Genomic DNA, 25464 nt, shown 5'->3' with positions numbered 1-25464 from the left:
TCAGCCTCCTGAGTAGCTGGGATTACAGGCACACACCACCATGCCCAGATAATTTTTGTATTTTTAGTTGAGATGGGGTTTCACCATGTTGGCCAGGCTGGTATCAAACTCTTGACCTCAAGTGATCCGCCCGCCTCGGCAGCCCAAAGTGCTGGGATTACAAGCATGAGCCATCACACCCAGCCTATCATTTGTTTTTAAAAGTTATGAATTTTAAAGATATAGAGTTATTTGCAAATAAAATGATGCAGTGTGGGCGATTTGTTTCAAAATTGGTGGGGAGAAGTGTCCCCATGAGTTGAGGACATAGGCAGAGAAGTGAACTGAGTTATAGATGAAACAAGGTTGGCCACTGATTTATCATTGTTAAAGCTGGGTGATGAATACATTGGGATTCGTTATTCTATTTTCTCTATGTTTGAATACATTTGAAATTTTCCATAATACAAAGCTAGAAAACAGCAGTATGTATAACATCATTTTGAAAAAACTTGCATAAACTATATATGACCTCCCCTTCCAGCCAAGATGCAGGAACTGGACTTAACCTCCCTCCTGAAAAAAGCAAACACACACAATGACAAAAGCAATAGTATATAAAACACTGGACCTCAGGCAATGAAAGACAGTGATCCCTGAGAGATGAGAAACAACACTGTGAACTGCACAATCGCCACAGCTTTACCACCCTGAGAGAGCTTCCGGACTGTGGCAAAGAGAGAACAGAGGCAGAGCCTGGAAGATTCCTGGACTTGAGAAGATGGAGCTGAGGAGACCAAGGCAGCTTGAGTTGATGGAGCAGAGTCTAGAGAGGAGAGAGGCACACTGGCAGAAACTCCCAAGGATCTGCAGGGAGACATCCTGAAGTATTCAGATGAGCACCTATCACTTCATTCATGAGAAAATTACCATGTTAATAAACTGAGAAAAGAAAAATGTGATAATCTTAAGATGCAGAAAAAGCATTTGATGAAATCCAACAAGATTCTCGATAAAAATTCTTAGCAAGTTGGTAATACGAACTTTCTCAATCTGGTAAAGGACAGCTACAGAAAACCTACAGGCACCATTGTACCTAGTAATGATGAAAGGCTGGACGCTGATCCCACAGGATCAGGAGCAATTCCAAAATGCATGCTCTTGCCACTCCTATTCAGCATTGCACTGGAGGTTCTCACTAGTGCAATTGTTACAGTGGGTAGCCAGTCAGACATGAGCAGGGCAGGAGAGGCACTCCCACCAGGAATGCCAGGTGACCATCAGGGGATGGCCAGGCAGTTGTTAAACTGTCTCTCTGAAATAATTATTGGTTGCAGCCAGTGCCAGGGAAAGACAGTTTCCCAATAGATAGAAACACCTAAAACTGGTGATCAGCAGCTTCCCAATAAGATCTCAAGAGTTGGATGAGTGGGCTCAAGCATGTGCACTAAGAGGCAAAATGGTGGAGTTTAACTGGTATATGACCTTCCTCTAGGAATGCTAGACTGGTGGAGGAAAAACACCTGAAGTGAGCACGCATACGACTCTAGTAAACATACTGCACATGCGGCCTCTCCCAAGCACTAGCAGGCCACTGCACATGCAGCCTCTCCCAAGCACTAGCAGGCCACTGCACATGCAGACAGCCCGCCCCAAGGGAAGAATCAGGGGAGAGGCAATGCACAACCCTGGAAGTATGCCAATGTATAAAACCCTAAGTCAAAGGTCAAACTGTGCATTTGAATCTCTCAAGTCGCCCGCCTGGCCCTCTTCCAAGCGTACTTCTTTTCATTCCTGCTCTAAAGCTTTTTAATAAACTTTCTCTCCTGCTCTAAAACTTGCCTCCATCTCTCATTCTGCTTTATGCCCCTCACACAAGTTCTTCTGAGGAGGCAAGAAATGAGGTTGCTGCAGACCTGTACAGATTTGCCACTGCTAACACAATCAGGCAAGAAAAGAAATAAAAGACATGGAGAATAGAAAGTAAAAACATTTTTCCCAGCTACTCGGAGAGGCTGAGGCAGGAGAATGGCGTGAACCCAGGAGGCGGAGCTTGCAGTGAGCCGAGATCGCGCCACTGCACTCCAGCCTGGGTGACAGAGCGAGACTCCGTCTCAAAAAAAAAAAAAAAAAGAAGAAAGTAAAGCCATTTTTTCTCAAACATGATTGTCTATATAGAAAACCTGATGGGTTCTAGAAAAACAAAGCTATTAGGTCAAATGAGTGAGCTTAGCAAAGCAGAGGGATACAAGGTCAACATATAAAAATCAATTGTGTTTCTATAAACTGGCAATGAACAATTCAAAATTGAAATTGAAAAAACAATGTCCTTTACCATAGCATCAAAAAGATAAAATACTAGGGATAAATCTGCCAGAAAATGTGAAAGACCTGTTTTATTCATTTCCTAGGGCAGTCATAACAAATTACCACCAACTTGGTGGCTTAAAACAACAGTTTATTCTCTCACAGTGCTGGAGTCCATAAGTCTGTCTGACATCAAGGTGCTGGTAGGGCTGCAGTACTTGCAAAAGCTCTAAGGAACAGTCTGTTCTTTGCCTCTTCCTGCTTCTGTTGGCTTAATATGTTCCTTGGTATTTTTTGGCTTGTAGCCCCATCATTCCAATCTCTGCCTCCATCTTCACGTCACCTTCTCCTCCCTCTCTCTTTCTCCTCTGTATCTCTCTTACGAAAACATGTCTTTGGATTTAGAGCCCATCTGGAGAATTCTGGGTGATCTCTGCATCTTGAGACATTTAATTGTATCTGCAGAGTTCTTTTTCCAAATAAGGTCACATTCTCAGACCCTGGGTATTAAGACATGGGCATATCTTTGGGGCAGGTGCTATGATTCAACTCACTACACCCATACACTGAAAACTACAAAATACTGCTGAAAGAAATTAAACTGACCTAAATAAATGGAGACATACATCTTATCCATGAGTCAGAGGATTCAAGATTATTAGAATGTCAACTTCCCCCCATAATTGACCTATACATTCATTGCAATGCTAATCAAAATTCAAGCTGGCTTTTCTTGTAGAAATTGACAAGCTGATTCTAAAGTTCATGTGGAAAGGCAAAGGATTTAGAATGACCAAGAAAACTTTGAAAAAGAACAAAATTGGAGGGCTAACACTACCTGATTTCAAGAACTATTATAAAACTACAGTAATCAATACTGAGTGGTTTTGGTATATAGATAGATTAATGGAACAGAATAAGGATTCTAGAAAAAGACCCATGCATATATGGACACATGATTTTTGACAAAGGGCAAAGGAGTAGAGAAAGGACAGTGTTTTTTTTGTTTTGTTTTGTTTGTAGATATGAGGGTCTCACTGTGTTGACTGGGCTGGGCTTGAACTTCTGCCCTCAACCATCCTCCCACATTGGCCTTCCAAAGTGCTGGTATTACAGTCGTGAGCCACCTCACCTGTCTGAGAAAAGATAGTCTTTCAACAAATGGTGCTGGGACAATTGGACATTTATAGATATGTAAAAGAACTTGAATGTATATCATTCACCATATTAAAAATCAACTCAAAAAGGATCATAAACCTAAATGTAAAATCTAAAATTATAAAATTTTTAGAAGAAAACATGAGAGAAACATGTGTGGCCTTGGATTAGCTCAAGATTTGTGAGATACAACACCAAAAGTACAATCCATAAGAACAGGTTGGTAAATTGAACTACATCAAAATTTAAAGTTTGTTCCTCAAAAGACACTGAGAGAGAATGAAAACAAGAACAAAAAAACTTAACTGCTCTATGAGAAGAATGAGAAGACAATCCACAGACTAGAAAAGAATCTTTGCAAAGCATATATCTGTTAAAGGACTTGCATCCAGACTATATGAAAGCTCTCAAAATTCAACAGTAAGAAAAAAAGAGCAGCCCAAACTTTTAAAAGTGCAAAAGATTTGAATAGACCAACAAAGATAAACGGTTGATAAATAAACACATGAAAATATGCACTATTAGTCATTAGAGAAATGCAAATTAAAACATCATTAGCTTTAGAGCAATACACACTTTAGAATGGTTAAAATTTAAAAGACCGACCATACCAAGTGTTGATGAGGATATAATAAACGGGAACTCTCATCCACTTCCAGTGGGAATATAAAATGGCCCAATCCATTTGGAAAATGGTTTGGCAATACCTTATATGATCCAGCCATTCTGTCAGAGGCATTTGAACCAGAGCCAACTCCATCTTGAATAGGAACTGGGTAAAATGAGGCTGAGACCTACTGGGCTGCCTTCCCGGGAGGTTAAGGCATTCTAAGTCACAGGATGAGATAGGAGGTAGGCACAAAATACAGGTCATAAAGACCTTGCTGATAAAAGAGGCTGCAGTAAAGAAGCCGGCTAAAACACCAAATCAAGATGGCAGCAAGAGTGATCTCTGGTCGCCCTCACTGCTACACTCCCACCAACGCCATGACAGTTTACAAATGCCATGGCAACGTCAGAAAGTTACCCTATATGGTCTAAAAAGGGGAGGCATGAATAATCCACCCCTTGTTTAGCATATCATCAAGAAATAATCATAAAAATGGGCAACCAGCAGCCCTCAGGGCTGCTCTGCCAATAGAGTAGCCATTCTTTTATTCCATTACTTTCTTAATAAACTTGCTTTCACTTTATGTACTGACCTCGAATTCTTTCTTGCGAGAGATCCAAGAACCCTCTCTTGGGGTCTGGATCAGGATCCCTTTCCAATAACAATTCCACTCCTAGGCATTTACGCAAGAGAAAAAAATACATATGTCCCTACAAAGACTTGTACATGAGTGTTCACAGCAGCTTTATGTGGAATAGCCAAAAACTGGAAATAACACAAACGTCCACGAACAGGTGAACAGATAAACTAATTGTGGTTATAAAAATAGGTGAAATACTATCTAGCAATTTAAAAAGAATAAGTTATTGATACATACAACAGGAATGAATTTCAACCTAATTATGCTGAGTGAAAGACTCTAGACAAAAAAAGAATTATATACTGTGTGATTTCATTTATGTGAAACTCTAGAAAATGCAAAGTAATCTGTAGTGACAGATAGCTGATCTGTGGTTGCCTGGAGGTGGGGAAGGGAGAGGAAGGAGGCATGACCATAACTAAAAAGCAGGTTAGTTGCTTGCCACACACAGTGTCCAATTAACAAAATGAGATCTGGTACAAAACAAGTGAATTTATTCCGAAGCTAGCTTATGGAAAGAGGCACAAGGTGTCGTGACTTTAAATGTGCTGCTTCACTTTTGGAGCAGAAAACTTTTATAAGGTAGGCGGTGGGCCGGGCGCGGTGGCTTATGCCTGTAATCCCAACACTTTGGGAGGCCGAGGTGGGCAGATCACAAGGTCGGGTATTCAAGACCAGCCTGGCCAACGTGGTGAAACCCCGTCTCTACTAAAAATACAAAAATTAGCTAGGCATGGTGGTGCGTTCTTGTAATCCCAGCTACTTGGGAGGCTGAGGCAGGAGAATTGCTTGAACCGGGACCCAGGAGGCGGAGGTTGCAGTGAGCTGAGATCACGCCACTGCACTCCAGCCTGGGCAACAGAGTGAGACTCTGTCTCAAAAAAAAAAAAAAAAAGAAAGGTAGGGGATGAAGTGTGCATGGGCAGGGGGTCCCACTGCTAGCTTGGTGCCTTATCTATCCAACAGTTGAGTTGGCGCCTTCTTGGGCAAAAATAAGTTGTAAACATGGCCACACCAGCATGCTTTTGACATGTCCTCCGCATGGGTACAAGTTCTGAGGCAACCCCCTGGAGGTGAGAGTTCCATGGGGTATGTTTCAGTCTGCAAATCAACTGTCAACTGTCTTGGAGCACATAGTTAGATGGATTTGCCCTGTAGGGAGTGTCTGGTGAGGGGAGGTGAAGATTATATTTGCATTTCTGAAGGCCAAAGTAGGAAGCGGGAAACAGAGAGGGAAAGAAAAAGAAATAAATAAGAGAACTTTTTTTTTAATTTAAACTATCTCTTGGCTGGGCAAGGTGGCTTATGCCTGTAATCCCAGCACTTTGGAAGACCAAGGCAGGCAGATCACTTGAGACCAGGAGTTCAAGACTACCCTGGCCAACATGGTGAAACCCTGTCTCAACTGAAAATACAAAAATTAGCCAGGCGAAGTGGCACACGCTTGTAGTCCCAGCTACTCGGGAAGCTGAGGCAGGAGAATCGCTTGAGCCCAGAAGGCGGAGGTTGCAGTGAGCTGAGATCGCGCCACTGCACTCCAGCCTGGGCAACACAGTGAGACTCTGTCTCAAATAAATAAATAAATAACTGCCTGACCATCACCTGATGGTTGCCTGACATTCCCTCCCACCCCTGGAGGCCCTCTCCTGCCCTGCTCATGTCTGCCTGACTACCTACTGTAACATAACGATGGTGGTTTTCTCTGGGGAAGGCTCTGGGAAGGGTTGTTACATACAAGGGGAACTTGAGCTTTAACTATCATTTGAATTTTTATTGCACAAATGTGCCGACATATTAACTGTGTTATTTTTTAAAGTTAGAAAAAATTTTCTAGCTCACAACTGAGCTCTGATGTTTGTTGATTCTGAATCTTCAGCAAACCTCTATGAGTTGCAATATTTTTAAAGTAGGAGCTTTGTTTTTACAATCTAAAATATCTTTAAATGAACTGAAATTTATTTTTATTTAAAATGTTTTTCCTAAGAATTTCTAAAGGACTGTGTTTGGAAAAAAATCTGCTTTTTAACAGATGTCTTACATTCCCTCCTCAGTCCTGTCTCTAAATATTACTTGGTAAAAGTAACACACTATTTTTCTAGACTCTGACTAATGCTTTTTTGGGTTTTTTTTTTTTTTTTTTTTTGGCCACCGCCCATTCAGAACACAACCTCTATTACCAGATGTTTGTCTTCCTGCTTTCTATATTTAAAAGTCACAGATGAGATTTAGCTGGTATGGCCACATAGTTATTTTTTTGTCAACAGTTTAAAGTTTTGACAATCGGTATTGGCAAACTAATTTGAAGACCAAAACAAAAAAAATCTTGATGTAATTAAAGAGCTTAGGAAAGATTTCAGCCTGTCTGACTTCCGCAGGGCAGGCCAGGAGGTCAGAATGCTGCTCAGAAGTCCTCCTCCACAGGAATTCTAACCGGGAGCGCCTGCTGGCCACTGCCCAGAAACTGAGTCATGAAGAAACCCCGCGTGTAAAATAATCCTTCAGGCAAATGGGAAATGGTACCTTAGAATGGACTGTATCAGAGCCACAGACTCGAGATTTTAATAAAATACAGAGCCAGCTAAGTTCCTTCCCGCTGGCACCATTCATTCAGTACTTCACTAAGGAGCATCTTCAGAGTCTTTCCTGGGCTTAGGGACACAAATGGACCGCAGGCTGCGTTGGCTCCTCAGCAGTTCAACTAAGGAGGGAGGCAAGCTCTGGGAACAGACTGCAGCCCCAGGCCAGATGGCTTCTTAACGGGAACACACCAGGTCATGTGAGGCCAAGAGCCCTCTGGGAAGGCAGAGAAGGCTCCACAAAGGAGGGGACATGCCTTGTGGATTTGTATGCAGAAAATAGAGGGACAGGAATTCTGGACAATGAAACAATAGATAATAGTACTCCTGGCCTTTCATTCTGAAAAACCAAATCATCCTTTGTCCACGGACTGTAGGGAGAGGTTGGGGTAGAAATAAAGTCAGTGAGTCATTCTGGTGTCAAATTTCAAACAGCCCCAGCCCCCACTTTTAAAACAGTCCACAAACAGGTGAGCAAGAAGTAGTGCATTTCTTCTCTTTCTTTAAACCAACTCAGTGTAGACTTCAAGCCCCCATCTCTCCCCAGGCAGGTGAAATACCTGATCTCAGTCATGCCAGGCCTCCAAGAATGTGCCACGGTCCCGAGGCCATCCGCAGCCCTACAGGTTGGGCCAGGTCCTCTGCTCCCCATCCCAGGGCCTGGGCTGTTGAGATGTGGAGCCTCTGGGTAGGGACCACCAGCAAAGCTGGAACACGTGTGTTTTCTCTCTTTAAAGGATAGAAATGTGCCTAGAGGCCAGCATTTCCAAAGCATGCAGAGGGCCCCTCTCCAGCTGGGCCGGGGGGTAACAGCAACCCTGGCATTAAGCCTGTTCCCATTCCACCACCTGCGGTGGATGGCTCTGTCCAAGGTTTTCAACCACAGACATCCTGGTAATCGGGTTCCAGGAGTTCAGAGACCTATCTTCTAATGTGGCATCCTCTCTTGACCCCAAGAAAATCACTTTTATCTTTCTCTTTGTGTGAAGTCAGCTGGCCACACCCCCAGCCATTCAATTTGTCTAGATTCTTGGGCAAATGTCTTTCAGCTCCAACTCCCTGTCTCCACCCCTGGGTCAGTCTCTGGGTCTCTTTCCACTTCTTTCCACACCCCTCAGGGCCTATATAAAGACGCATCCTCCACATTCTTTCCCTACTTCCAAGTGCCATGGTTTCCCTAGCTTTGTCTGACAGGTACCAAAATGGGTCCCAGTTGGAGTCCAGCTTGTCCCCCACAGTGAAGGCCAGTGTCCCATCACTCCGCACAGCACAGCCCCCTCACCTCTGAGACCCCACTCCTGCTGTGTTTCCACCCTTCCCCCGGTGACATCTGTCCTCCTGGCCCACTTCAGAGGACCTTCTCCATGCAGTTCCCCAGACCCCAGGCCAGTGACCTTCTCTTAGTCTGAGAACTTGGCAAATTCTTCTCCTCAGAGAGCAGTCACTTCCTGCAGTGAGCATGCTGCCCCAGACAACTGCGGGCTCCTGGGAGGCAAGGGTGGCTCAGGACAAAGATTTCCCCACACCCGCAGAGCCAGCTGGTGTCCAAAGGGAGCAGAGGAGGAGGAGAATCTGCTACAGGGAGATTCTACAGTGTGGAGAAAATTGCAATGAGGCAAAACCACATCAGCATCATGAACTACAGGCAGGAACGGAACAGGTTCCACAGAGTCAGGAAAGGGTCCACCTCCATTTAAGTTGGGCGGCCTCTGGACTGGGGCACAGGGGCGTGGGGCAGACCTCCCCCTCTCTGCCCCGCCATTTGCCCCCCTGCCAGCCTGCGTGTCCCCTCCCTGGCTTGCGCTCCCACCGCCTTTGCCCTCATCCCTGAATCCCCAGGCATCTAGCCTCTCTGGAACCAGTCACTGGTCATGTCTGAAGTTCCAAGTCCTCTGCCTCCTCTGACCTCAGAAGCAGTGTAGACTTACTGCCCGCTCTCCTCCCTTGGCCCCTCTGGCTGTCCGACCCCTTTTCTGGGTCCTACTCCTCCTCCTGGCCCAACTGTCAGTGCTTCCCACACCCCTCACTGCCTCCTGGGGAGGGGTCACCCCACTGTGCCCATCCCTCCCAGCCGCTGTGGCCTAGGAGCTGGCATTCACCACCCAGAGCCAAGCACAGGGCCCTGGAGCTTGTCCTGCCCCAGGGCCACCAGGATGAGGGCTGGCTGTCCTGCTGCCTCCTGTACCATCTGTGTTTCATCTCCATCTGTAAAAGGCAGTGCCAAGAATGGTGGTTGTCAGAAGCTATGGGGAGCGGGAATGGGGAGTTGTTGTTCAACGGGGACAGAGTTTCAGTTTGGACTGAACGAATAAAAACGTTCTGGAGATGAATAGTGGTGTTGGTTGCACAATCATGTGAATGCATTTAATGCCACTGATCTGGACACTTAAAAATGGTGAGGATGGTAAATTTTATGTTATGCATATTTTACCAAAATTTTTTGTTTGTTTTTTTTTTTTTTGAGACGGAGTCTTGCTCTGTCACCCAGGCTGGAATGCAGTGGCACTATCTTGGCTCACTGCAACCTCCTCCTCCCAGATTTAAGCAATTCTTCTGCCTCAGCCTCTGCAGTAGCTGGGATTACAGGTGCCCACCACCACCCCTGGCTAATTTTTGTATTTTTAGTAGAGACAGGGTTTCACTCCATTGGCCAGGCTGGTCTCAAACTCCTGACCTCATGATCCTCCCACCTTGGCCTCCCAAAGTGCTGGGATTATAGGCATGAGCCACTGCACCCAGCCTGCCATAATATTTTTAAATGAGAAGAAAGGGCGTTGCCCAATAGTGCATGCTTTGCACTGTTGCTTACTGTTTACATGGGATGATGTTTGCAGAATACTGAATGCAATGCCCGCATCCAATAACAGGTCAATAAATGACCTCTAAATTATCTCTAGACCTTCAGTCACAGTCTCCAGTTGCCTACTAGACACTCCCACATACCCTTCATACCTCGCCTTGGGGCAAATGAAGTGCCCACTGGGGTTGACGCCACCAAGAGCAGAGCCCAGACTGAATCCCACTCCCGTTACCCCTCAGCCTGTTCTCCACACACGGAGGCCTGACAGAGGAAACGGGTGGGACAAGACAGGCCTGGCCAGTGCAGCTCCCAGAGTGGTCCCCTCTTGGAAAGTGGGGTGCAGAAAATAAGAGTCAGGATTTAGAAATCCATTCTGACAGTGTCTGATGAATAGAATAATTAAAGTTGGGTTTGTATTCTGGATGTCTTTTAAAAATATTCTTCCAGTAGTTTGTCTTTACTTTATGAAAGCATCAATCTGTGTTATATTAGAAATTTTTAAAAAGAGACCAGGCACCATGGCTCACGCCTGTAATCTCAGCACTTTGAGAGGCCAAGGTGGATGGATCACTTGAGGCCAGGAGTTCAAGACCAGCCTGGCCAACATGGTGAAACCCCATCTCCACTAAAAATACAAAAATCAGCCAGGTGTGGTAGCAGGCACCTGTAATCCTAGGTATTAGGGAGGCTGAGGCAGGAGAATCACTTGAACCCAGGAGGTGGAGGCTGTAGTGAGCCAAGATCGCACCATTGCACTCCAGCCTGGGTGACAAGAGAAAACTCTGTCTCAAAAAAAAAAGGAAGAAGAAAGAAGAAGAAGGAGAAGGAGAAAGAAGAAGAAGAGGAGGAGGAGGAGGAGGAGGAGGAAGAAGAAGAAGAAGAAGAAGAAGAGGAAATTTAAAAAGAACTAGCCCTTTACCATAGATAATTTGAGAAGCCCCAAGCTAGGCTGTGCCAGGATAACAGATCAATTCCTAAATCTCGGTAGCTTAACCAACAATAGCCTGCTTCTTGTTTGAATTCCCATGGGGTGGGCTAGGTGGCTCTCCCAGGTCCAGAACCCAAGGCCTGGGGTTGCTGTGCAGGGGACAGTGGACAGAGGAGGCTGGAGCTTAACTGCCCACCTGCTGCTGTGTGTCCTAGGACCAGAAAGACCATACAGCCTGCGGGAGGCTGAGAAACACAGCACAGCCTGTGGATAGTGGGTGACAAGAGGGTCTGCCATCATGTAGATCTGAACCTGGGCCCTGCTCCTGGGATCCGGGTTTCTGTAAAGGGGCTGCTGTTCGCTGTCATTAGGCGCCTGAGTCTTAAAAGCAAAGGGCCATCTTTGGCCCTGGTCTGCCTGTTTTTGCAGGTCCTGCCTGCAGGCAGCCCCCAGCCCAGTCCCACAGCTTCCCATCTCCTGCAAACTATCAAACACACACTGCATTTCTTCAGTGCCCAATAAACTGTGAACACTCTCGTTAAACCAGACTACTCATTAGCTTCACATTTTCCAGCTCCTTGCCTTGGCTCCAAACAGTTGGTTTTCTGGAACCCACCTCTCCTCAGTCCTCTCCTTCATACTTGCATGTCCAAGCACGACCCATCCTTCAAGCCTCAGCTCAAATGCCAAGTCTTCCAGGAAGGCTTGTGCACAGGCCAAGAATGATCATTAGAACACTCAACCGATAGTGGCTTAAGTAACAAAGATGTTTATCTCACCAGAAGTCTCCAGCAAGGTGGTTCCAGGTTCTTTCAGCAGCTCACTGATGTCAAGGTCAATGGTCTGGATTGGCATCTCTGCTGACCTTCAGGGCTTTACTTCTTGATCACAAGACAGCTGCTGTAGTGCAGTGATCATGTCGTTACACAACTGCAGTCAAGGCAGAAAGGAGAGGCAGCAGGAAAAAAAAAACAGGTGGGCAGTTTTCCTTTTTTATTATAGAGGGAAGAATTTCCCAGTAAACCTTCTAGCAAAATTCCCCTGACATCTCATTGGCGAGTACTAGTCCATGTAGCCAAACCTGCCCTAAATGTTGGGGTGACTGGGGGACAGTATCTGGCCTGGGGGATGACCTTTACATAATGATCTTGTCCATCACGGACCTGTCTCAGGAGTTAAGAGCAGCCAGGGTGCTCCTAGCAAGACAGAAGGCAGCTGGGCGCAGGGGCTCATGCCTGTAATCACAACACTTTGGGAGGCCAAGGTAGGCGGATTACTTGAGGTCAGGAGTTCCAGCCTGGCCAACATGGTAAAATCCCATCTCTACTAAAAATACAAAAATTAGCCAGGTGTGGTGGTGGGCACCTGTAATCCCAGCTACTCAGGAGGCTGAGGCACGAGAATTATTTGAACCTAGAGGCAGAGGTTGCAATGAGGCAAGATTGCACCACTGCACTCCAGTCTGGGCCATAGAGCAAGATTCAGTACCAAAAAAACAAAAAAACAAAAAAACAGAAAAAAGAAGGCAATGGCTCTAGTACAGTCAGCAACAGACAGAGGCTGCCACATCTTCCCCATCCTTTCTATTTCCACTTGCAAGTAGTCTTGTATTCTCTAAATGTTTACAGCTTCTTATCTCTCATGGCTCATAATATTTACTACCTTTTTGTTATCAGTTAGGATTGCAGACCTGGCTTGTAGTGGCTTTGTTGTTCTCACATAACTATAGGTTGGAGAGAAGTGAGCATTGACATGGGTCCAGCAGTTCACTGATGTCAGCATCCATATCTGTGCTTTTCCTGGTAGTTTCCCTCATGGTTACAAAACAGCTGCTACAACTCCAGCTTTTGAGTCTTCACACAAGGTGGAAAGATATGGGAAGGTGTGGTGAAATTTGCATGTTTCTTTTCCCAGGAGTGCAAAAAAGTTTCTTCGACGCCTCTGAGCAGACTTCAACACGTTTCATTGGACAAAAGCGTATCACATGACCACCCCTTGACGTCAGTCTGATGAGGGGAGTAGTCAGCGTTTCTGGCCTTGATGGAAGATGGTTAGGGATGTCATGACGGGTGGGCCAGCTGGGATGCCTGCAACTCTCCTTCTGTATCTGTCATCTCCTTTGGACTGAGAGCTCTGTGAGAGCAGGGATATTGCCATATTTCTTTTTTTATTATTATTTTATTTTGTATAGAGACAGGGACTTGCTACATTGCCCAGGCTAGTCTCGAACTCCTGGCTCAAGCAATCCTCCCGCCTCAGCCTCCCAAAGTGCTGGGAGTGCAGGCATGAGCTACTGCACCCAGCCTATTTCTTATTTATGACTTTGGACCTGATTATACAGGAGTGTTGTGGTAAGTAACTGGGACAGTGCATACCGAGAACTCATATGTGCTGAGCCCTCCAAGAGTGGCTGTCACCATCATGAATAAGGAGCAGTCACAGCACCTTCAGCCCCCCAGGGCCCATCTTGTGTCTTGAACATATTTGATGCTGGGTGCCTGCGTGCTGAATAGGGGCTGCGAGTGTTGGGTGTGGGTTTTCACTCCTTCCTCCCTGCTCCCCATGGTCTCATGAGCATGTCTAGCAATGTAACACACCCATCCTTTTTTGTGTGTTTGATATGGAGTCTTGCTCTTTCACCCAGGCTGGAGTGCAGTGGCGTGATCTCAGCCCACTGCAAGCCCCGCCTCCGAAGTTCAAGAAATTCTCCTGCCTCAGCCTCTTGAGTAGCTGAGATTACAGGTGCCTGCCACCACGCCCAGCTAATTTTTGTATTTTTAGTAGAGACAGGGTTTCACCAGGTTGGCCAGGCTGGTCCCGAACTCCTGATCTCAGGTGATCCACCCTCCTAGGCCTCCCAAAGTGCTAAGACTACAGGCATGAGCCACCGCACCCAGCCACACCTATATATTTTACCATGAACCTTCACATCTATAGGACAACCTCATCTGTGAGGCAACAAAGCTTGCCAGGAAAAGAGAAAGAGTCATATGGAATGTGACACATTGCAGCCCTGGAAAGGTTATCCTACCTCTCTGTGCCTCAGTTTCTCTGACTTAATGAAAGCTAATTTCTTGAGCCTCTTAGGGCTGTGGAGATGAAATAAGAAATAACACATGACAATGCCGGCCCAATATGGGTGCTCAACTAGTGCCCCTTGTTTAGACTGGCTGATCCTCCAGGAACCCCCAGGCAGGCAGGCTAGACAGGCACTGAGGGCTGGGAAAGGCCAAGTCACAATCCAGAGACTGGTGATGCCCAGGATCAGAGAGGACGTGCTGAGAGATGGCCTCATTCAACACACGTGAATGAAGGAACAGGAGAGGCCAGGAGCTACCTGCCTCACATGGTTCAGCTGTGGTGGGGTGGTGGCCCTATCCCCCAACTCCTCCCTGCTAACCTGAGGCCAGGATGCTGTGCCTAGGAGTAGCTGGATTTCAGTAGGTTCATCTTCTCAATTACACAGGACCACAGACTCTTTCAGTAAAGCGCCAGAAAGTAAATACTTATGACTTTGCAGGTCATGCGTGGACTCTGTTGCATATCTTTGTTTTTGTTGTTTTGTTTTTCGCTTTTTGTTTTATACAATGTCTAAAAAATGGCCAGGCGCGGTGGCTCACGCCTGTAATCCCAGCACTTTGGGAGGCCAAGGTGGGCAGATCACCTGAGGTCAGGAGTTTAAGACCAGCCTGACCAACATGGCAAAGCCTCGTCTCTCCTAAAAATACAAAATTAGCCGGGCATGGTGGCACATGCCTGTAATCCCAGATACTTGGGAGGCTGAGGCAGAAGAATTGCTTGAACCCAGGAGGCGGAGGTTGCCGTGAGTGGAGACCACGCCATTGCACTCCAGCCTGGACAACAAGAGTGAAACTCCGTCTCAAAAAAAAAAAAAAAAAGTCTAAAAAATCTAAGAACCATCTTGGCACACAAGCTACAAAGAAAGGAGCTGCAGCTGGATTTGGCCGCCTGACTCCCCGACATGTCCTGGCGCCCCTGAAGCACTCAAGGAGCTTCCTTGCTTCATCCCCTGGAAGAAAGCCAGGCCTGGCCATGGCGCTATTGTGACGTGGCTCCCAGAGCAGTTTTAGGCCTGTTCTAGCATCTGTCCAGGGCGGCAGCCTGAGAGCCATGGAGCCGCTGGGTGCAGCACTGTCCTGCCCATGTGCACAGAGCTGATTACGTCATCTGCACTGCTGCTCTCCTGCTCCCATAACTTCTGCAAACAGTGCCTGGAGCTGATCTTGGTTTGCCAGAATTGCACCCAGGTCCAGGGACGGTTCTGTTGTCCAGTGTGTAGGAAAGTAAGAGGAAAATCAGCGCCCTTTCACTCCATGAGGGAGCAGACTTCTTTTTTGTTGTTGTTGTTGTTGTTGTTGTTGAGATGGAGTCTTGCTCTTTTGCCCAGGCCGGAGTGCAGTGGTGCGATATCGGCTTACTGCAAGCTCCGCCTCCCGAGTTCACACCATTCTCCTGCCTCAGCCCCTCGAGTAGCTGGGACTACAGGCACCCGCCACCGCTCCCGACTAATTTTTTGTGTTTTTAGTAGAGACGGGGTTTCACCGTGTTAACCAGGATGGTCTTGATCTCCTGACCTCGTGATCCGCCCGCCTGGGCCTCCCAAAGTGCTGGGATTACAGGCATGAGCCACAGCGCCTGACCATGGGAGCAGACTTCTTTCTGGTCTGCACTCTTCGAACCCTGGCCCATGAGAAAACTGGGGACGCTGGGCCCCGAAATGAAGACCAGCAAGACAGACCCACATCTCTGAAGGGTTGTGGGAGGGTGTTGGGAGGGGTAGGACAGGCTTTTCCTTTAGGCTTAGAAGTCCCATCGGGACCCACAGGGAGGAGCTACAGGAGGATGTACATTGTGGCCTAAGGTTGGAGAGAACGTTCTCATAGAACAGCTTGTTCAGTATGCGCTGGGGTAGGTAGAACCATTTATTAGCACTTGCTAGGTACCTTGTCACTGTGGTGGAAGACCAGAGAAGCAGAGCTGATGAGGGTTCAGACTTCGTCCTTCAAGGAGAGATGGATCACGCATATAATGGGAGACCCCACAGTGCAGGTCTGCAATGCAATGCAGGGGACAGGAAGGCCACAAGGGAGGCACTGCTGGGTAGAATCTATAGTAGGACTGACGCTGATGGAGAGGGCAATCCAGGAAGAGACAGTGGCAGATACCAAGGCCCAAGAAAGAGGGCTTAAGAAAGGAGGTGCTTAAGGGCCTGGCCCAGAGATCAGGGAGGCTTGAGTGTAAGGTGCTGTGGGAGACACCTGGGGCTGTAGGGTACCCACCCAAAGGGTAGGTAGGACATATTCCAGGATGCCCTATACATCAAGCAAAGGGCTTTGCATTTTATCCTGTAAGCAGAGGGGAGCTAGGGACATATTTTAACCTGGAAAGGGTCATCATAATGTTGACTTCTGAAAGCACAACGTCACATGCTGTCATGGAAATGCTTTGTGTAACATTTTGCCAGCTGGACTGTAGGAATCATGATTGGTGTTGCTCCAGGCCCTTTGGATATTTGTGGAAGGAAGGAAGAAAATCTAGAAGGAATAGGTTGCAGGCAGAGGAATCCTGAGGGGCTGGAGGGCAGGGAGAAAGACAGGCACTGATCTCCCAGGCGGTCATCGCCTGGCTTTTGGGGAAGGGCTGCCATGAGGTGACTGCAGAGACAGGGGCAGCAGCTCAGAAGCAGCACACATTTCGATGGATCATTTTATTTCTCAACCTGGAATTTTCACTTATTTGTACATTTATTTTTAAATCATATCAAAGAAATAGTGTAGAAAAGAGTTTATAATGAAAAGCAATGCTGCCATCCCACCCCTAGTCCCACTCTCCAGAGGCAATCTCTCCTAACTTTTTCTACATCATTCTTCCTGCACTCACCACCATAGCTCTGAGTATGTGTTCATCTTGCCATTCTTCACCCACTGGTTTTAGACGCTACTGGCATTTGCTGCCTCTCCGATGACCGAGCTTCTCGTGCACAGCTCCTTCCTCATCTTCCCTCCCTGAGCAGGTCCATGGCAACCTTAATTTCTCTATTGTGATTTTAAGTTATGCACCAAGCAACTAGAGATAACGGCACCCTCGGAAGCTCCACTTTGGAAGGGAGGCGGTCCTTGTCCCCTGCCCTGCTCTCTGGCTTTCCTCCTCCCAGGTGACGGACATACAGGCTCCTCAGACTCCGGGAGACCATAAGGAACCTGCAAAGGGCACAGGAAGTACACTGGAGGTCTTCGCAGAAATTTTGTTGAGCCTGGATTTGGGGGTTGGGCAGGTCATGCAGGTGCGGTCCCAAGAGGATTGAGCAGGAGTAGAGGTGCGTCCTCACCCTGACAGAACACAGGGGATCGAGTGGAGGGACAGTGCTGGCTGGGATACCGGCTGCACCTGCGGCCTCGAAGGGTGGGAAAGAGCTTTGGATTGATTGAGTAGAGGCAGAGATTTGAGAGAGAAGGGAGGGAAAGGACTGGTGTGCCCAGCTCTGAAGGCAGACCCTCTGGGACATTTTCAATGCTCTTCAGTTTTCTTTGAAAAGAAAAAAGGCCCAGATCCCAGGCGCTGGCCTATTCATCTTCCCTGGGGTATTCATTCTGCTGAATCCTGGAAAAGATTTATATACCAGTGGCATTCTGTAGTGAGTGCTAGGCTGGAATTCAAACCCAGGTCCACCTCTTTTCAAGACAAGTTCTTTTCTCATTTCCGAGCGACCAGGGAAATTCTTAGTGGGGTAGAAAAGAAATCACTTCCCTGCACTGGTTCTGTTCGGGCCAAAAGATCAGGAGATGATTGCCACTGAAAAGGTAGTTTGTTACTCGGAGTTCCCAAGAGGAGGGAGCCCCCCACCACGCAGGGCCACATGGGGAAGCCCCAGGATTGATCAGGAGGCAAAGGGAATGGCAGGGAACTGTGGTCCAGGGCCTTTGCTGTGGTTTCCACAGGAACAAATGGGGAGGGGAGGGTAAGCAGGGTAAAGACTGGCTAGTGTGAATCATTTCAGTGGGCTCTGAGGCATAGGAGCTGTGCCTTGCTCTCTGGTAATTAGGGCAGGTAGACAGTGGCCTGCGTGTGAGAAGGTTGGATGGTTGGGGGTGTGGGATCTGGGTTGGTTGGTTTGCATCTGAAAAGCACAGTCCTAGGTGAGATCCTTTACTCTGTCTAGGAGTTGGCTAACCCTGGGAGGGCAGGCCCCAGGTGCCAAAACATCAAAACACAGACAATAAAAGACACAGTGAGACCTGGTCCTTCGTTCTCTGCACTCCACTGGCATATCCAACTGTGCAGTCATTGACTGTGAGCATTTGTCTTACCACTGGACTGCGTTTCTGTGGAAGACAGAGTAGGTCCTAACCAAAACTCAACGGACTGAAAGAACGCAGGTTCCAGTTTCACCTGATGGAGTTTGTAGTGACTTTCACAACAGATGCTGGTACCAGGCCCACGGCAGGGCCAGCCTGGAAGTGTTACCGTGCAGGGTTCTCGGTCACTTCCTTCTCCAGGTCTTATCAGCCTTCCCCAGGGTGGAATGTGAGTTCTTTCCTCCTCCCGGATGGTGTTTTAGTGACCAGGAAGGGACATATTTCAAACTTCCCCGAAGATGAGGTGGCCTTTGGCCTCAGGAATTTGCCACAAACTCATGTCATCTCTATTTTAGGACATTTATTTGAAGGGCAAGAGAACAAATGGATTGCAGGGAAACATCCTGGCTGAAAATATCCTGGAAAAGCTTAAGGAAGTACTTGAGACACTTCACACCGGGGAACAAAACCAGCTCACTCAGATGTGTGAAAAGCGTGGAGAAATCATGAATCTGGTATTAAATTATACTTTTTAAAATTTTCTTTTTGCCTAGCTGCCCAATTTGTTAAATTACTCGGTAACCCTACATAGTTGAAACCAGATGTTTACTCAGGAGTATAGTAGAGGATTACTTTCCAAATCCACAACCCAATGCTAACTTTATTCTTCATTTGTAACGTGGAGCCCAGGGACGAATGTGCGTGTGTGTGTGGCGGGGGATGTGCGTGTGTGTGTGGGGGGGGTGCATGTGTGTGTGCATGTGTGTGCGTGCAGTATTCAGCCCTGCAGCCCACAGCGGGGTTGAAGGGGTCACATGTAGAAGGGCTCAAACAGGTACAGTGATTTATGAGATTTATGACACTCCAGCCACCCTCAGTCATCTCGGAGAGAGGGTGCGGTAGGATGAGACTGGCGAACCGGCTATTCCTTCTGTTGCCTCCCAAATGGCTGGTGAGGAGTGACTCCTTTGGAGAGCTGAGTGTAATTCTGGCGTTTAGATGCTCAGCACACATTTTCCGCACAGTGTGCCATATGAACCCTTGGTTGTTTCTGTGCAATGCTCTGTACATTGTACATTTCTACACACATATCTACAGTGTGCCTTGCACAAAACTAGATGTGTTCTACAAGACACTCCACATTCCCTTGCTAAGGGATCTTCAAAGGGAATTTTGAGGTAATTTTCCCCTTTGGCACTAACTTTAGGATGGATCCTTCTGTCAGATGGGATACCCCTTTAAAAGGCTTTAATTCTTTGCTGTTCACAAAGCACATTTACAACCTTTAGCCTACTTGACTCCCCAAGCAACCCCGGAGGGGCAGGAGAAGGCAGAGTTTCCATGTTTCATAGATTAGGTAGCATCAGCCACCAGCCTTAGGAGCCTCATCTAGGTTGCTTGTCTTTGCTAATTATCAGGTGTAAACTAAGTTGACAATACATATTTTTTTTTTGAGATGGAGTCTCACTCTATCGCCCAGGCTGGAGTGCAGTGGCGCGATCTCGGCTCACTGCAAACTCCACCTCCCAGGTTCACGCCATTCTCCTGCCTCAGCCTCCCGAGTAGGTGGGACTACAGGCGCCCGCCACAACGTCCAGCTAATTTTTTTGTATTTTTAGTAGAGACGGGGTTTCACCGTGTTAGCCAGGATGGTCTCGATCTCCTGACCTCGTGATCTGCCCACCTCAGCCTCCCAAAATGCTGGGATTACAGGCATGAGCCACCACGCCCGGCCCCCTAAGTTGACAATTTACTTGGAAGAAGTCAAAAGTATTCATGGGACTTCATAATTCTGCCACAACTTGAAACTCTGAAGCCAACTCCAAAAGCAGAGATGTGGCACTGAAAGAGGCTCTGGAAGAGGGTCTCCTAGTTCTGAATCAGGTCCGCCGCGGTGGGGCAGGGTCTCTCTGAGATCCTCTACCCTCAACCAGCCACCTGGGCCACCGCCTGAGCCACTCCTCTCTTCCTTGCAGCTTGCACTTCTGCTGAGATCAATGACACTGCTTGGGACAGGCTAGGTCAAGCCCCTTAGGTGCAATTATGTATTCCTCTTTAGATTATGCCTTTAAGAATTGGTTTAGTTTTTCACAAGTTTGCTATGGTTCTGCCTCATCTTCAGCAGTCACCTCTATGGTGTTCATTCAGAGCCTGCCCCTGAACTGTGTAAGGAAGGGGTGGAAGCAGAAGAAGCAGGCAGGGGGGATGGCTCTTCTTTGGTCCCCTCCATCTAGAAATGTGCTCAGCTTTCAGTCCCGTAGTGGGGCTCACTTTGTTTGTGAAGGTCCTTATAATATTATCAACAGCTACCAGGGGTTTAATGTCGTCCAGGTGTCAGGCAGTACTCCAGGCATCTTACGTGCATCGCCCTATTTAATTCTCACGGCAGTCCTATGAGGCAGGTGGTGTGGCAATGTGGGAAAAGCTCTGACCTTAGACTCAGAAGGACCTTGTCTTCTAATCCCAGTGCTGTCCCTTCCTGGCAAGTTATTTGCAGCCTTCTGAGCTTCCTCACCCATAAAACCGTACTATGTAGGCTGGGCGCAGTAGCTCATACCTGTAATCCCAGCACTTTGGGAGGCTAAGGTGGGCAAATCACTTGAGGACAGGAGTTGGAGACCAGCCTGGCCAATGTGGCGAAACTCTGCCTCTACTAAAAAATTAGCTGGGCGTGGTGGCATGTGCCTGTAGTCCCAGCTGCTTGGGAGGCTGAGGCAGGAGAATCACTTGAACCCAGGAGGCGGAGGTTGCAGTGAGCTGAAATTGCACCACTGCACTCCAGCCTAGGTGACAAAGCAAGACCCTGTCTAAAACAACAACAACAACAACAACAAACAATACTATCTAAAGCAAAGGGTGGTTGTGTGAGGATTCTGTGAAATAACAACATGCACTTACTAAATCACCACCAGACCATCCTAGTACTATCATCACCTCTGTTCTACACACACCAGGGTGTCCTGTGCAACTGACTTTTAATAGTTGCTTCACACATTCACAATGTCATCAGCCTGGGTAGGGCAGGTCTCTAGTGCATAGGGTTGGAAAAGGAAGGAAAGAAAGTTTCACTGCTTTTCTTTTCTCAATCAGATGTGCCTAAGTGATGAAAAGCCAATATGCAGGATATTCAAGCTCTCTGGGGACCACAGTTCTCACCAGGTAGCCAAGATTGCTGATGTGTACACAGAGAGGAAAGCTGGCTTTGCTGAGAACATTCAGCAGGTGCTGCAGAGATCTGAGAGCACAGCCCAGGAAACGGAGGTATGGCTTGAATGGTTCCTCTCCTGTCCCCACATTAACAGGAAGACAATGTTTGGTTCTGGTTTCAACAGTTTTCTCTTCAGAGCACAAGGCCAACAAAGGCAGTGTATAAGTGCAAGGGAGAAATCATACATTGCATTCTCTAGAGACGGGTTCCCCTTGAGTCTGTCCTGAAACATGCCAAGTTTTGAAATGTGCACCTTAAGAACTGGGTCAGTCCTGATTGCTTTCAGGACTTCAAAAAATGAACAGTTAATAGCCAATTAATTTACCTTCCCTGAGTTCAGAAGACGGAGCTAAGACACCCTCTAGGGAGACCAAAGCAGTTAGAGTACATAGGACAGAGTTCAGAGAGGAGATGGTTACACAAACAGAGATCCTGGAGACCTGTCAAGAGTCTTCCTTGAGTACTCAGCAGTGAACTGATCAGCATATGTCTGTGAAGACACTACCCAAGGTCAGACAAGGAAACATAAAAATATTGAGGGAAGAGCACCTGATGCTTGCACAGGACAAGGAACAATGCCTATTTCCACAAGACTGGAAAAACTCATACATCATGGAACACTGGGAAGAGTACTCAGAAGGTCTTTCCTCCAAGTAGTCAGGAATAATTAGCCCTAGATGGACCACTGCTGTGGACCCACCTAAAAAACAATAAAAGCAAGACCTGAAAGGATCAAACTCTTTCCAAGTACCTCCACTGCATCCCATAACAAAATTGAAGATTTATAGGAATACAAAAATATGCAGCTCCCAACCAAGTAAAATTCACAATGTCTGGCATCCAATCAAAGATTACCAGGCAGGCAAACAAGCAGGAAAACATAGTCTATAATGAGAACAATAATCACACAATCAAAATCAAATCAGGACTGAGACAGATGTTAGAATTAGTAGATGAAGACACTAAAAGTTATTATAATTATATTCCATATTTCAGAAAGTTACAGACACAAAATATAAAAATATTCAAATTAGATCTATATCTATGTACTCAAAAATTAAAATTTTTTAAATTTTTTTATTATTTTTATTTATTTATTTATTTGAGATGGAGTCTCGCTGTCTCCCAGGCTGGAGTGCAGTGGCACAATCTCGGGTCACTGCAAGCTCCACCTCCCAGGTTCACACCATTCTCCTGCCTCAGCCTCCCGAGTAGCTGGGACTACAGGTGCCTGCTACCACGCCCAGCTAATTTTTTGTATTTTTAGTAGAGACGGGGTTTTACCGTGTTAGCCAGGATGGTCTCGATCTCCTGACCTCATGATCTGCCCACCTCGGCCTCCCAAAGTGCTGGGATTACAGGCGTAAGTCACTGTGCCTGGCCAGGATCCCTTTCTTTGAAGGCAGGAAACTGAGATTCAAGGCTACCCAGCTAGCAAGAACCAAGATTCTCCTCGGTCTGTGTGGCTTCATTGATGTGCTTTCCCCTACTTTTTGCTGCCTCATCTGGAAAGACCTGATCATGGGGTGATGCTGGTACTGGGTTTTATTTATTTTATTTATTTTTGAGAGAGGGTCCTGCTGTGTCACCCAGGCTGGAGTGCAGTGGCACAATCACGGCTCACTGCAGCCTTGACCTCCTGGGCTCAAGGGATCCTCCCATCTCAGCCTCCCGAATAGCTGGGACTACAGGCATGTACCATCATGCTCAGCTAATTTTTGCAAATTTTGCAGAGTTGGGGTTGTGCCATGTTGCCCAGGCTGGCCTCAAACTCCTGCGCTCAAGCAATCCACCTGCCTTGGGTCTCAAAGTGTTGGGATTACAGGTGTGAGCTGCCATGCCAGCTTTGTGCTGGGCTTTAGGGGTGAACTGAAGACCACCAGTTCTGGAGTATGAGATCTTGACTTTTTCTAGAAATATTAGAATGGTTGCATCTGAGATTTCATTTACTTCCCTCTAAATTATTCAGGTGATTTCTTCCATGTGGCTATTCTTTCAACAATAATCTGCATTTGGCTGTAGCAGAAGTCCATGAGCAATGGCTTTAAAAAATCAGGGGTTCTATTTTTTTACTTTAATGAAATGTCCCAAGGTAGGAAGTCAAGGCTGGCTGGCTTGGGAGCCGTGATGCTCCAGCCCTTTTCTCTCGACCATTTGGTAGGTGCTCGTCAGCACGTAGTCACAGGATGGCTGTCCAATATAGGCATCGTGTCCATGATCCCGGCAAAGGGAAAGGGAAGGGTCAAGACTGGTCCCAGGGGCACATACCCACTTTTAAGCAGCTTCCTAGAAGCCCACCTGACTGGATTCTACTTCTGCTTCCATTGCACACCTGGTTACTCCCAATGTCAAGGGGAGCAGAAAATGAATGTAGTATTTTTAGCTGCCCACATTGGTTCCCCCAAAGAATCAGAGTTATTTGGGTAGAAAAGAGGTGAAAAATGGGTAGTGGGCTGGCAACCAGCAGTGTCTGCCAGGCCTGGGGCCTCCCTGCCTCAGGGTGGAAGCCCAGGCAGAGCAGAACCTGTAGGCTGGAGGGCCTCCCTGCAGGGCTTGCCTAAGTGTGTGTTAGTGCTCCCTTGGCAGGACACAGCGAGGCTCATCAGACCTGTCCACCAGCACCACCAGCACAAGGACCATGATCAAAACCATTGGAAACTGCCTGATCAGCAGCATCCACAGCCGCAGCCTGGAGGAGGAGGAGCTGGAGCTAGAGCATGCCTCCGAGTTGGAGAGGCTGCAGTGGGTGGCCCGGGACCTCGCAACCCCCCGCCAGCTCTGCCACCAGATACTGAGGCTCCTGCAGCAGCACCGGAATGCAATACAGTTTCTGCAGGAAAAGACAAAAAGCTCAGGACACAGATGAAGAGGTTCATGCACGATGGCATGGTCCCCCAGGTCCCTGAAAAGGACAACGTGTCTATCAGGCACTATTTTCAAGAGCTCATTAAAGGAATAGATATTGCTGGCTTGGTCCTGCCTGAGTTAGCCCAGGCGCTGGCCACCGTGGCCAGGCTGCCCGAGGCCTGCAGGACGGGCAGGGCCACGCAGAGCGAACTGTTGGAACAAACGCTCCAGGAGATTTTATGCAAGTCAGAGTTGGGCTTGCTGCCAAAACCGAACAAAGAGGCAAAGCTTCCTGGGGACCCATGTTATTCCTCCTCCATTTCCTTCACTGGTGTGTTCTCCACACAAGGAAGTGGGCTTAAGTCTAGAGAATCAACAGCGTAAAGTCATATTTTGGCCTCAAAATGTCAAAAACTTTGATCATTTTGCCTATAATTTGAAAGTTGCTAGACTTCACTTCTTAAAAAGAAAAAAAAAAAAAACAAACTTTCCACATTGTGATCTCTCTCTTGATTTGGATTATTCTGCTGCTAATTAATCATCCATTTTTTTTTCATTTTTAATGGAAACCTGCTTTAAAAGCTTGTTGCTGAAAGCTAACATAGGAGGGCTTTAACTAGTGGGAGATGCTGGGCTTGGCTCAGCTGGAGGTGGTGCAGGAGGTGAGTTCTTGGCACAACTGAACAGAACAGCATTGTACTCTGATGACTTACTACGCAATTTCAGCTCAGTTGAGCTTCAAATACTAGACATTACAATGGCAATGACTCCACAGAAATGAAGCCTTTTGTTAGCTCTTGTCCATGGATTTTGTTATTTTTCCTTCACAACAGTCCTAACTACAGTTTATTAAACGCTTACCATAGACTACTATGCACCCTTTACATTAATGAGTTAATTTAATTCTCAAAATAACTAAAAGAGCTGAGAATTATTATCTCCACCTTATAGGGGGACACTCAGGGTCAAAAAATGTAAGTAACTGGTTTAGGATCACACATTTACTTAAACAGTGAGCCGTAAAACAAATTCAAGTCCATCTGGGTGAGGCCTGGCTTCTTGTAGGATATTCCCAAGTCTCTGAAAGCAGTACTG

The 25464-nt window shown here is 47.0% G+C and overlaps 1 protein-coding gene across 1 annotated transcript; it reads left to right on the top strand.

Moving 5' to 3' along the window:
- The first annotated feature begins 15093 nt into the window (after nt 1-15093).
- On the top strand, nt 15094-24753 carry LOC129478494 (uncharacterized). The gene is made up of 4 exons (XM_055270060.2): nt 15094-15302; nt 18671-18829; nt 21405-21575; nt 24109-24753. Exons 1-4 carry the CDS (start codon nt 15162-15164, stop codon nt 24751-24753), a joined length of 1116 nt encoding a protein of 371 aa, XP_055126035.2. The 5' UTR covers nt 15094-15161.
- Nucleotides 24754-25464: the final 711 nt, after the last annotated feature.

This window comes from Symphalangus syndactylus, chromosome 3 (genome assembly GCF_028878055.3).
Source record: "Symphalangus syndactylus isolate Jambi chromosome 3, NHGRI_mSymSyn1-v2.1_pri, whole genome shotgun sequence".
Classification (NCBI taxonomy): Eukaryota; Metazoa; Chordata; class Mammalia; order Primates; family Hylobatidae; genus Symphalangus; species Symphalangus syndactylus.
This window is presented reverse-complemented; position numbering and strand designations above follow the sequence as displayed.

What these genes read in the sequence shown, in the direction of transcription:
- LOC129478494 (XM_055270060.2), top strand. Translation starts at nt 15,162, where the DNA reads ATGTGCACAGAGCTGATTACGTCATCTGCACTGCTGCTCTCCTGCTCC. An exon ending in GTGGAGAAATCATGAATCTG is followed by an intron (nt 18,830 to 21,404) that starts GTATTAAATTAT and finishes TTTCTCAATCAG; the next exon opens with ATGTGCCTAAGTGATGAAAA. An exon ending in GCACAGCCCAGGAAACGGAG is followed by an intron (nt 21,576 to 24,108) that starts GTATGGCTTGAA and finishes CTCCCTTGGCAG; the next exon opens with GACACAGCGAGGCTCATCAG.